Here is a 12,354-nt window from a genome sequence, read left to right as displayed (position 1 = left end):
AACGTTAGCCTGGCCGATATGGCTCAGTGGATGGGCATCCACCTATGAACCAGGTCACAGATTCCTGGTCAGGGCACAGGCCAGGGTTGGGGGGTTCGATCCTCAGTAGGGGGTGTGCAGGAGGCAGCAGATGGATGATTCTCTCTCATCACTGATGTTGATCTCTCTCTCCCTCTCCTTTCCTCTCTGAAGTCAATAAAAAAAATTTTTTTTAACAGAGTAAAATTTAAATATTACCACCATGCACACAAAAAGATAATTATGTGAGGGGATGGAACTATTAACGACCTAATTGTGATAAGAATTTTGTAATAAATACGTGCATTAAAACCATCATGGTGTACACCTTAAACTTACATACATGTCCATAATACCTCAAAAAAGGTGGGGGCTGGGGGGGGGGGGGACTTAGGAGACCTGAACAATTGATCTCTGAGCTGTATCGGATGACTGTAACCTAACTCATAGGACTCGGGGCATGTGCAGAACCAGTCCTCACAAACATGCAGCTGCCTGGGCTCCTCCAGTCCTGTCCCCCCCCCCCCCCCCCGCCCCATCTCCCGTATCCTGGACGCCTACGGGGAGCCGAGCCGCCCTTCGCATCCGTTCTCCAAGCCCGTCTGCGCGGGAGTCAGACAAGGTGGAGCCTTGCTGGCAAAGCGGACGACCCGCCCTCGCACTGGCCAACCCCCGGCTACCCCGGACACGGAGGCGACCCCTGACACGGAGGTGACCCCGCACACGGAGGTTCCCCCGCACACGGAGGCGACCCCGCACACGGAGGTTCCCCCGCACACGGAGGCGACCCCGCACACGGAGGTTCCCCCGCACACACGGAGGCGACCCCTGACACGGAGGTGACCCCGCACACGGAGGTTCCCCAGCACACGGAGGCGACCCCGCACACGGAGGTTCCCCCGCACACACGGAGGCGACCCCGCACATGGAAGCGACCCCGGACACGGAGGTGACCCCGCACACGGAGGCGCAGGCGCCGCCGCTCGGCCGGCCTGAAACGGCGGGCGGGGCTTCACGGTGGCCGAGCCTCAGTCCCCTGAGATCTTCAAGTTATGGGCGCCGCCCTGACCCTCCGACTCAGCCTCGGGTGGGGGCCCCAGTTTGACAGCGGGGTTGGGCGGGGACGCCACTGCAGGACGCGCGCACGAGCGTCCCGCCAGAACGCTTTTGGGGGAAGCCCCGCACCCCGCGTCCAGGCGGGTCTGGGAGACCGTCCGGCTCCCGCGCCCGCGAAACCGATCTCCCGCGAGACCGCCCCTCCGCCTCCGCACCCGATAGGCCGGAATAGAGACCCCGCCCCCTCCTCAGCGGTTCCCCGCCCCACACGAAGGCGCGGTCCGAAAGGACTCCTTCCACCAGCCACTCATTTCTTCCCTCCAGGCATCACGGAGTTCAAACTCCCGCCGCATTCCAGACCCTCCACCCCCTCGCTGCTCCCAGACTGAGGGAAAAGCGTTCTTTCGGACTGCGCACGCGCAGGCAGGTGTGGGCGGGGCGGCGGCGCAGGCGCAGAAGCAAGCTCCTCCTCGGCGGTCGCTAACCTCGTGGGCCGGCTGTTCGCTGCAGCGAGGGGAGTCCAGCCTCGGTTTTGGCAGCATCCATCGTGGGCAGCGGACTAGGAAAGGTCATGGCGCCGGCGGAAATCTTGAACGGGAAAGTGGTCTCCACGTAAGCACCTGTTGTTGTCAGGGCGCGTTGGGCTGCAGGCAAGGGTTCTGAGCAGGGTGTGCAGGTCAGCAGCAATGGACCCATTTATTTTTTTATTTTTTTTTGCCGGAGGGAGACCTGGAGCGCAAAATCAGACCAGCCCGGTGGGGAGGAAGGACCTTGTCCTGAGCCCTTCACATCGGAAGACTGGTCTCCTGTAGCTGAGAAAAGGGGCTCGGGCACAATCCGCGTTTGCAGATGGGCTGCCTGTGGCTGTGCCCGCTGGCGACGGTGCTTGTGGGACAAGCCCTCTTACCTGGCCCGCTCTGCTCCCGAAAGTGCGGCTGCTGACAACTTTAATTTCAGAGAGGAAGGGACAGGGGGAGAGAGAGAGAGAGAGGGAGGGAGGGAGAGAGAGAGAGAGAGAAACATCAATAATGAGAGAGAATCATTGATCGGCCGCCTCCTGCACACGGGGGATCGAGCCCACCACCCCGGCATGTGCCCTGAGGGGGAATCTAACCTTGACCTCCTGGTTCATAGGTCCATGCTCAACCAATTGAGCCATGCCTGCTGGGCAGGGGCTTAATTTTCCCTTCAATTTAATGCTCCTCTAACAATCATCTCCGTGTCCTGGTCCTAGAGTTACATTCTAGTTTGGCTCTTGAATTTTGACAATATTCCGTATTCCATTTGACTTCTTCCTGTGTTACCCCCACTGGAATACCTAGTGGATATGATTGCCAGGCTTACTCCCAGGAAGTGATCCCCCTCTGCTTTCTGTATAGGAGGTGACTAGTGGGGAAAGATGAGGCTGGAAGAGAGAAAGACGTACAGGGTGGTGCAAAAATAGGTTTACAGTAATAATAATGCAAGAATAAACGATTTCACATAGTCACAACTGTAAACCTACTTTTGTCACAACTGTAAACCTACGTTTGCCACGCCCTCTTGCAGGTTGCTCTTGGGACCTTGAACCTCACCAGTTATTTTGTAACTGCTGTAGTTGGCAACAATAACTCCTATGAACTCCTAATTTTGTGAGTAGAGACTTTTTAGTGAATTATAGAGTTGTTGGTGGTGAAACCCACCTTGGAGCAAAGTGATTGTTTCCTGGAGAAAGAAAGTGAAGTGTGAATTAGATTGTGGTGACTCACACTGGTGAGGAGAAGCCCCAGGCTTTTAGACTAGAAATCGCAATGCTTATATCAGGTAGATTTTTTTTTTTTATAAATTTTTAAAAAAAATTCTTTATTAGTTAAAGTATTACAAATGTGTCCTTATCCCCCCCAGTAACCTGCCCCCCCCCCCCCACTCATGTTCTCATCCCCCTGTTGTCCATGTCCATTGGTTTGGCTTATATGCGTGCATACAAGTCCTTTGGTTGATCTCTTCCCCTTACCCCCTCCCTCCCTTACTTTCCCTCTGGGGAGTGATAGTCTGATGCTATTCTTTGTCTTTGGATCTGTCCCTGTTTATCAGTCTATGTTGTTCTCTATAATCCACAAATGAGTGAGATCATGTGGTATTTATCTTTCTCTGACTGGCTTATTTCACTTAGGATAATGCTCTCCAGCTCCATCCATGCTGTTGCAAAAGGCAAGAGTTCCTTCTTTTTTACTGCAGCATAGTATTCCATCGTGTAGATGTACCACAGTTTTCTAATCCACTCATTTGCTGATGGGCACTTAGGCTGTTTCCAAATCTTAGCTATGGTGAATTGTGCTGCTATGAACATAGGGGTGCATATATCCTTTCTGATTGGTGTTTCTGGTTTCTTGGGATATATTCCTAGAAGTGGGATCACTGGGTCAAATGGGAGTTCCATTTTTAGTTTTTTGAGGAAACTTCATACTGTTCTCCACAGTGGCTGCACCAGTCTGCATTCCCACCAGCAGTGCAGAAGGGTTCCTTTTTCTCCACATCCTCTCCAACACTTGTTGTTTGTTGATTTGTTAATGATAGCCATTCTGACAGGTGTGAGATGATACCGCATTGTCGTTTTGATTTGCATCTCTCGTATAATTAGTGACTTTGAGCATGTTTTCATATGTCTTTTGGCCTTCTGTATGTCCTCTTTCAAAAAGTGTCTATCTAGGTCCCTTGCCCATTTTTTGATTGGATTTTTTGTCTTCCTATTGTTAAGTTTCATGAGTTCCCTGTAAATGTTGGAGATTAAACCCTTATTGGTGACATCATTGGCAAATATGTTCTCCCATGTAGTGGGTCTTCTTGTTGTTTTGTTGATGGTTTCCTTTGCTATGCAAAAGCTTTTTATTTTGATGTAGTCCCATTTGTTTATTTTCTCTTTAGTATAAACTTTTATTCTTTCAATATATATATTTTATTGATTTCAGAGAAGAAGGGAGAGGGAGAGAGAGATAGAAACATCAGGGATGGGTGAGAATCATTGATCGGCTGCCTCCTGCATGCCCCCTACTGGGGATCCAGCCCACAACCTGGGCATGTGCTCTTGACCAGAATTGAACTTGCGACCCTGCAGTCCGCTGGCCGACGCTCTATTCACTGAGCCAAACCAGGTTGGGCCAGATTCTTTTCAACATGTGGTTTGTTGAATTGCATTGTTTCTGTTTGACCTTCATTTTTTGTTTATTTATATTCAAACCTACTCCCTTTACCAGTGGCTTTTTCATGATGAAAGCTTCCTTTTAGAAAGTCTGGTTTGTGGAGATAATTTAGATTTGCTTCTTGGCAGGCTGAGAATAGGTGCTCACTGAATATGTTTTGAGTGAAGAGCAAGTTAAATATATAAGCTCCATAAGGGCAAACACATGCATTGTTTTGTTTATGTCTATATAAACACTTACAAACCTTCATTTTTCTGGAGAAGACTGTTTTGGGTATTGAAAGGCTCTCTCCCAGCATGCTCAGGGTTAACATAGCTAACCTGTCCAGTGCCCCATGGTTGAGCAATCAGTTAGTTCCTGCTAACACCGTTCATAAAGGAGCATTAAGACTAAGACCTCTTTGTGTTTGCAGATTTCTCTCTAATGTACTTACAAAATGGCTCTTTCAGACACTGCCACACATTGGCACCTCGACTTTCATGGAGAGTTTGACTCTAGGAACTGGTAGTGCTCAGAGTTCTCAGAGGGACAGAGCTCTGCAAGGAGGCTCACGGGGTAGTGCAGTCCCAGCTCCTTGTGCTGCAGCTGACCCTTGGGGAAGCCTGAGCAAGAATGTGGTTCTGACAGCTTGCCGAGGTTGGGCTACAGAGGCTCTGGGCAGGGTGTCCCACCTTCGCTCTTTTGCTGGGCCAAGGATATTCTTGAGGAAAGGTGAGCGAACTTCTTACATTGCAGCCAGGGATCCTGGAGTCTGGGGAAAGGGTCCCTCATTCCCATGTTTGCAGGTCAGCTTCCTCGGTTGCCATCAATTTTGGTGTCTCGGGGACGAATTTGCAAGCCCTGGGCAGTTTATTCCCTGAGGTAGTGTTTGAATTGTAAACTCTCTTTCTTGGAGGGAGGAAAAGTAGGGCAGGTCATGAGTTCCACAGTCAGAATTTCTCCAAAATCCGGTCTACTCCCTACATCCCATCCTGCAGTGAAGGAAATAGTTGAGGCCAGAAACGTGATGAAACTTGGCCTTCGGTTACTAGGCTGGTTAATGGCAGAGGCTCCACTAGAACCAAGGTCTTCACAGGGTACATGGTGTTTTCCATTTTATTAGGTACTTACCACTTTGCTTTAAAGGAATTTCATAAACTAATTTTTTTTTCTTTATAGCAATCTTCTCACTGCCATACTTCCCACTCTGCTGAGAAGGCCATTCCTAGCTTTTATTTACTTTTATTGTTCTCCCTTTATACTTTCCTGGTAGCTAAGACTAGACAAAGTTCATCCTTCTAGATTCCTTCTCTGGCTTTTCCACCCTATGGGAAATCCGGATCTTGTTGCCAAATTATCTCCCTTTGGGAGGAAAATCCCCATTTCTTCCTTAAGGGGAGTTCCAAGGTTACAGCCTGAATTTGATAATTGGAGGAGAACTGAGGGTTAGAGATAAGTGTCTTTTTTTTTTTTTTTTTTAATCCTCACCTGAGGATATGTTTTTACTGATTTTAGTGAGAGGGGAGGAACATCAGTGCCTGAGAGAAACATTCATCGGTTGCCTCCTGTACCCACTCCCACCAGTGATCGAACCTGAAACCTGGGTATGTGCCCTGACCGGGAATTAAACCAGCAACCTTTTGGTGCAAGGGATGATGCTCCAACAACTGAGCCACACTGGCCAGGGCAAGTGTGTGTCTTTTTGGATACTTATTTATTCAACAAATATCTGTGTGCCTCCCAGATGCCAGGCACTCTTCAAAGTCATGAAGCTGTAAAAGTGAACAAAACCTCCCAAATCTTTCATATAGTTTGCATCCTGAGGGGTGGAGCTAGGCAATAAAAAAAGGTAAAGCCGAATGTGAGAGGGTATGAAAGAGAAAGCCAGAGTAGGGAAGAGGGACAGATTTCTGAGGCATGGGGTTGCAGTTTTCAATATGGGAGTGAAGTTCATACTCACTGTCAAAGTGATTTGTGGGCAACGATTTGAAGGACGTAAGGCCATGAGCCTGCCAATGTCATGGGGAAGAGGACTCTTGACCAAAAACAAAGCCTATGCCATGGACTTTGACCTCATCAATTATTAAGCCATTGCCTTGGGTCAACAGTGATGGATCCTGGAAGCTGATTGTGAATAGAGCTGAGTGAGGGGAATCGACATTGATGGTGACAGCACACCCTGGTTTTAGGGAAGTGTCCCTTAGGAGATTATACACAAGGGTTTAAATTAGACAGTGTTAGAAAAACTACCCTGATTTGGTTTTTAGACTAGAAACCACAGTTCTTCCATATGTATGCTTTTCATAATGGGGCCCACTAAATTTTGTGATTTGTTTGACTATCCCTTTTCTTTGTTTGCTATATTGAAGCCTGCTCCCTCATTGATGGCATTTTTCTAAAGTCTTTTTTTCTAGAAAGACCAGCTATACAGAGACAGATGATTTGCCTCATGGCAGGCCACTGAGTGAAGGTGCTCTGAGTGTTTGTGGGTTAAGCAAAGCAAGTTGGATGTTTGTGAGCTTCCGCTGTTTGTGGGTGGTATTCTCGGAGCTAGCCTGCTCCCTCCTCCATGGGCCACTGGGTAACTCAGTTTACCTCTTTGTGCCTTAGTTTCCTCATCTGTATATTGGAGTAATATGGCACCTAATTCATGAGGTTGTTAAAATTAAATGAGTTATTACTTATAATAAAGCAGTGCCTGGCACATAGAAAGTTTTAATAAGCAGGTGCTTGGAAAATACTTGTTGAATAAACATGTGGTATTTGTGTTTATTCAGACTGTATCTTTGGTAGCCTGTCTATTTCAAGACTATCTAACCACAGATTTGGCCACCAGAGCGGATTATGTTCCCAAGTCCCAAGCAGGCCTCTGGATCATCACCCAAAGGGAATATGGAAAGAATGTGGAAAATTGGGGTTCTCCACTTGGAAAGAAAGAGCAGGTCAAGAGCTCTTATCTGAGATAAGCCTCACAAAGACTTGGCCTTTCTTGCTTTTAGAAATGACAGAAGTGCTCTGGCTGCTGTAGCTAAGGTGGTTGAGTTTATCCTATGCACCAAAAGGTCACTGGTTGCAATCTCCGACAAGGCACAAGCCCAGGTTTTGAGCTAGATCCTCTGTAGCGGGGCATGCAAGAGGCAGCCAATCGATGTTTCTATCTCACATCCATGTTTCTATCTCTTTCTCCCTTCCTCTCTCTCAAAAAAAAGAAAGAAAGAAAGAGTTCATTCTTGTATTATTTATTACTGATCACTTACTAAAGCTGTGCTCTGTGGACCTTTTAAGAATCATTTGAGGATTACCCTAAGCTTCAGTGTTTGTTGACTCAGGCAGCTTCATTTTCATGTAGCTGTCTTCTCCATGTAGTTAAATATCCTTTACTGCCAGCTTTGTCTACCTGTAGCTTCTGTTGAGATGTCTCTGTTAGGTCATATTTTAGGAATGCTTTTCTCTCAGCCCTAAAGTTCCAAAATTAGAAAATGAGCCATCATCTTAAACAGAATGAATTGGATTTGTAATGGACTTTTCCAGGAATAATTGTACAAGACTTTGGGCAAAAGCTATCTGGGTGACTGTTTAGGAGTGTTAGGGGTCCTCTGACTAGGACTCTTCAGAGGTAATATGATTCCATACAGATGTGCATCTTGGACTTTTATTATCTAGGCTTTTTTGGAGGAAACTGATAGTAACAGAGACTCCTGTCCATACACATTCAAACACACATTGACAGGTTGAGATAAATGATTCCCACTTTGATGTTTGCCTCTTAGAAAGAAAAGATAATGCCCCAAATTGTGTTTTATTGTCCAATAGCAGGGTTTCTCACCCTTGGGCACTGTTAACATTTGCGCTAGATAATTCTTTGTCGCGGGGAGGGGATATCCTGTGCATTGCAAGATATCTAGTTGCATCCCTGGCATCTACCCACTAGATGCCAGTAGTAACTTTGTTAAAGCTTCATCAGCGTCTGTTCAGAACTAATTGGCTATGATGACTATTTTACTAGTATCTATTGTCATGACTTGAGAAATTTTAATAGTTTACTACTATTTGTCTTACTACATTCGTTGACACTCAGATATTTTCTCCAACATCGAGACTGAGGTATTTCTTCCCCTTAGATTTTAGAAGATGTTGATTGAGGATGGTGTAACTTTGGCATGAGTAGTTCTATTTGGGGATCAGGAGTATTTCTCCAAATGCCTATTTCTGCTTCACTTTGTCCCCAGATCTTTTACTAGGGTGGTATAGATCATGGCCTTGGTAGAAATGGGCATCTGCAACTCAAGGAAGTTTCTGTTAATTTAGGTTTCAGTGGTTAGGAAATTCTTCTATTATAGCATTTAAACTTTCTGGAAGTAATGAGCTATAAAAATTAAGGCACTTTCCACCATTTAATTCATCACAGCTCTGGGACTCTAACGTAAAGACACAAGGGAGAAGGAGTGCTGACTTTTCTCTCCAGAGTCCTCTTTTGTAAAAGTTTCTGAACTTCAGCCAGAGCTGACACTTGGCTTTCTTTATTTCACTTTTCATCTCAGGGTTCTTCAGCTAGTGGCCTACCCAGGAAACTAAAACAGGAAAGATATTTTTAAGGGACTTACGGAGACCCAATTACCACTGTCTTTTTTTCTCACCAGAGCTGAAAACTTTCCACTTGTTGCTTTAGTGTTTGAAGCTATCGACTTAGTTCTTGCTGATTGTGCATTTCTAAATGCCTCTTATTGCTATTCTGGTCATGTCTCATAACAAGGCCTAAATGTTAGCTTTTAAATAAATCTTTCTAGTGGGGAGAATATCCCTGCTAATACAGTTTCAAAAACAATCCTGCTTTTTAAAAAAATATATTTTTATTGATTTCACATAGGAAGGGAAAGGGACAGAGAGATAGAAACATCAATGATGAGAGGGAATCACTGATCAGCTGCCTCCTGCACACCCCCGACTGGGGATCAAGCCTGCAACCGGAGCATGTGCCCTTGACCCGAATCGAACCTGGGCTCTACCCACTGAGCCAAACCAGCTAGAGCAATAATTCTGTTCTTAGGAAAAGTTTCAGGAAGTCAGTGTAACTGATCTGAAGCTATAATCTTTTTTAGAAAAAATATTGCAAACTGAGACCCACTTAAATGATAGCATAGAAAATACAGAACATTTTGTTCTTTGTTCTTAACATTCTGGGCTGCCACATTTTCCACCTATACCACTTTGTAGAACTGGGTTCCCATAGCTTGCTACCTGCTGGGGAAAAGTATTATTTTTAATTTTCTCTACACTTCCTTTTTCAGGTCTCAATGCTCACTTATTCTAGAATCCTTATGAGATTAGATAAATAAATGCACCGTATCAGTATGAAATCTGCTCTGTGCCTTAAAATGTTTGTAATTGTCAGTCTTTCTAGCTCATTTCACAACCCCAAAACCTCAGAGTCATCTGTAGCTCCAATGTTTTCTCTGTGCTTCATATTAATATGTCTAAAATCCAACCACTTCTTGCCAGCCTAACATTGATACCATATTCCAAGCCACCATCAACCCAGGCCTGGATATTAAGAAAAAAATTGTAAATGGAAGATTATAAGAGAGGGTTTTGCTGGTGTGCCATGTTTGGCACGCGTGCCAGGGGTTGCCCACCCCTGACATAGACAGATCTTGTTATGTTCATGACTGTGTCAAACTGGGCAAGGACTATTTTGACTACTTACTTATGGATGTAATTTAATATACTTGATGTCCTATTTGTTGTATTGTTGAGAAGTTGTGTGTTGATAAGCTAATTTATCATTGTTTCAGGTCAGGTTATACTTTCAACCTTGTGTTAAATACTTTTGTAAGGAAATCCTTCTGTGAATTAGAGTATAATTTTTTAAATTTTTATTGAGAGAGAAAGAGGAACATTGATTTGTTGTTCCACTTATTTATGCATTCATTGGTTGACCCTTGTATGTGCCCTGACCAAGGGTCGAACCCCCAACCTTGGCGTATTAGGATGATGCTCTAACTAACTGAGCTACCTAGCCAGGGCTAGAATATAATTTGTAAATTCATATTGAATTTCAGTGGGATTTACTATCATTCAGCCTTATGTGGATGCCCTGTAATTATTGTACTATGGTAGGTTGAGCGGGTGTGAGCTAAAGTTCCTTCCTGAAAAATTTTTCATATAGCACTTGGTGACTAGAAACAATGAAGAAATATGAGGATTGGCAGCCTTCCAGAAGCGTTGGGCCAAGTTTTCATTTGTTCACTGTGTTGTCTTGAATGCCATAACTAATATGTTTTAAACTGTCCCCATACTACATGACCCAGTCAGTAGAAATAGAAGTTAGAAATGATCCATGTCGCCCTAGCCGGTTGCTCAGTGGTTAGAGCATCAGCAAGCAGACTGAAGGGTCCTGGGTTCGATTGCAGTCAAGGTCACATACATTGGCTTCAGGCTCAATTCCTGGCCCTGGTTGGGCCTGTGTGGGAGGCACCCAACTGGTGTGTCTCTCACATTGATGTTTCTCTCTGTCGCTTTCCCTCTCTTCCACTCTCTCTAAGAATCAATGGAAAACATATCCTCAGTTGAGGATTAACAACAAAAAAAAAAAAGAAGAAGAAAAGATCCATGTCTATTTGAAGCCTGGAAAATTGATGGGCAGTACATAGTACATACTATACCTGTTAATGACTCTTCTGTTTTTAATTTAAAAGAGAAATACATATAGTAATCCACATCATTTTTTGCTTGAAACATTGTGTTAACTCCAACCTTTCCTTTTTCTCTAGGCAAATAAGGGAGCAACTGAAGAGCCAGGTCACTCAGATGAAGGAGCAAGTACCTGGTTTCACACCAGGCCTGGCGATATTGCAGGTATTATGGCAGTGCATTTCCACCAGTAGCCTCCTTACTCAGTCTCTCAGTAGCACTTAAGACAACAAGAACTTCAGTCTCTCCCATTTTTTATTTATTCGGAGGGGGGTGGCTTCTGTGAAACCTTAGACCAGTGGTTCTCAACCTTCTGGCCCTTTAAATACAGTTCCTCATGTTGTGACCCAACCATAAAATTATTTTCGTTGCTACTTCATAACTGTAATGTTGCTACTGTTATGAATCATAATGTAAATATCTGATATGCAGGATGGTCTTAGGTGACCACTGTGAAATGGTCGTTCTACCGCCAAAGAGGTTGCGACCCAGAGGTTGAGAACTGCTGCCTTAGAACTTTGCAATTTCTCCTTGCAGGTTCCTCTTCAGCTCAACTTCTAAATGTTGGCGTGCCCTGGCCCTCTGCTGTTCTCTGTGGGCACTCTTCCCCTAGTCCAGTGTCTCTTGAGATTTGGTCTTAGGATCCCTTTATGCTTTGAAAAATTGAAGACCTTTAGGAACTTTTTTTAAAAGGAGCTTTTCTTTTATGTTGATTTATCCATTGATATTTACTGTATTAGAAATTAAAAATGAGAGGCTTAAAAAATATTTACACGTAAAAATGCCCAGTGGGAAGATCATTATATGTTAGCATAAGTAACATTTTAATGAGAAAACTTGTAGAAAACAAAATTTAGTGAGAAGAGGGGCAGTATTTTACATTTTTTGCAAAACCCTTTACAGTCTGGCCTAATGGAAGACAGTGGGATTCCCATCGCATCTGCACTCAGTCTCTTGCTATATGCTAGTGTGATTGAAATGTATGAGCCAGCGGTCCCGGATTGCGAGAGGGATGTCTGACTGCCAGTTTAGGCCTGATCCCTTCAGGGATCCCTACAGGATAGGGCCTAAACCGGAGTCGGACATCCCCCGAGGGGTCCTGGATTGTGATAGGGTGCAGGCTGGGTTGAGACACACACACACACACACACACACACACACACCCGCCTTGCACGAATTTTGTCCACCAGGCCTCTGGTTTTTCTTATAAAGATGTGAAAGGGAAGACTTTTTAAAATAGTCTTTCCAGATAATTGTGAATATACCAGGATTCAATAAGCAGAGTTTTTAAAGGTTAGTTACAATGTGTAATCTGAACCTTATCTTTGAACTTTCGTACTTTGTTGCATCGAAATCTGTGTTGGAGTTTGAAAGAAAATGTACCCCATGCATAGTTTTGTTATGTCCTTCATTCCTCATTTGGAAAATAATA

At 44.8% G+C, this 12,354-nt stretch overlaps 1 protein-coding gene across 1 annotated transcript in view; it reads left to right on the top strand.

The window, feature by feature from the left end:
- The first annotated feature begins 1,416 nt into the window (after nt 1-1,416).
- The window catches only part of MTHFD1 (methylenetetrahydrofolate dehydrogenase, cyclohydrolase and formyltetrahydrofolate synthetase 1), a 63,936-nt gene continuing 52,998 nt past the window's right edge, over nt 1,417-12,354 (top strand). The window contains exons 1-2 of the mRNA XM_070418535.1: nt 1,417-1,686; nt 11,003-11,087. Coding sequence (XP_070274636.1) covers nt 1,646-1,686; nt 11,003-11,087 — 126 coding nt within the window. The 5' untranslated portion in view covers nt 1,417-1,645. The remainder of the gene's footprint in view (nt 1,687-11,002; nt 11,088-12,354) is intronic.

Source organism: Myotis yumanensis, unplaced genomic scaffold (assembly GCF_028538775.1).
Source record: "Myotis yumanensis isolate MYYU_CA2020_CCGP unplaced genomic scaffold, mMyoYum1.0.hap1 SCAF_1, whole genome shotgun sequence".
Classification (NCBI taxonomy): Eukaryota; Metazoa; Chordata; class Mammalia; order Chiroptera; family Vespertilionidae; genus Myotis; species Myotis yumanensis.
This window is presented reverse-complemented; position numbering and strand designations above follow the sequence as displayed.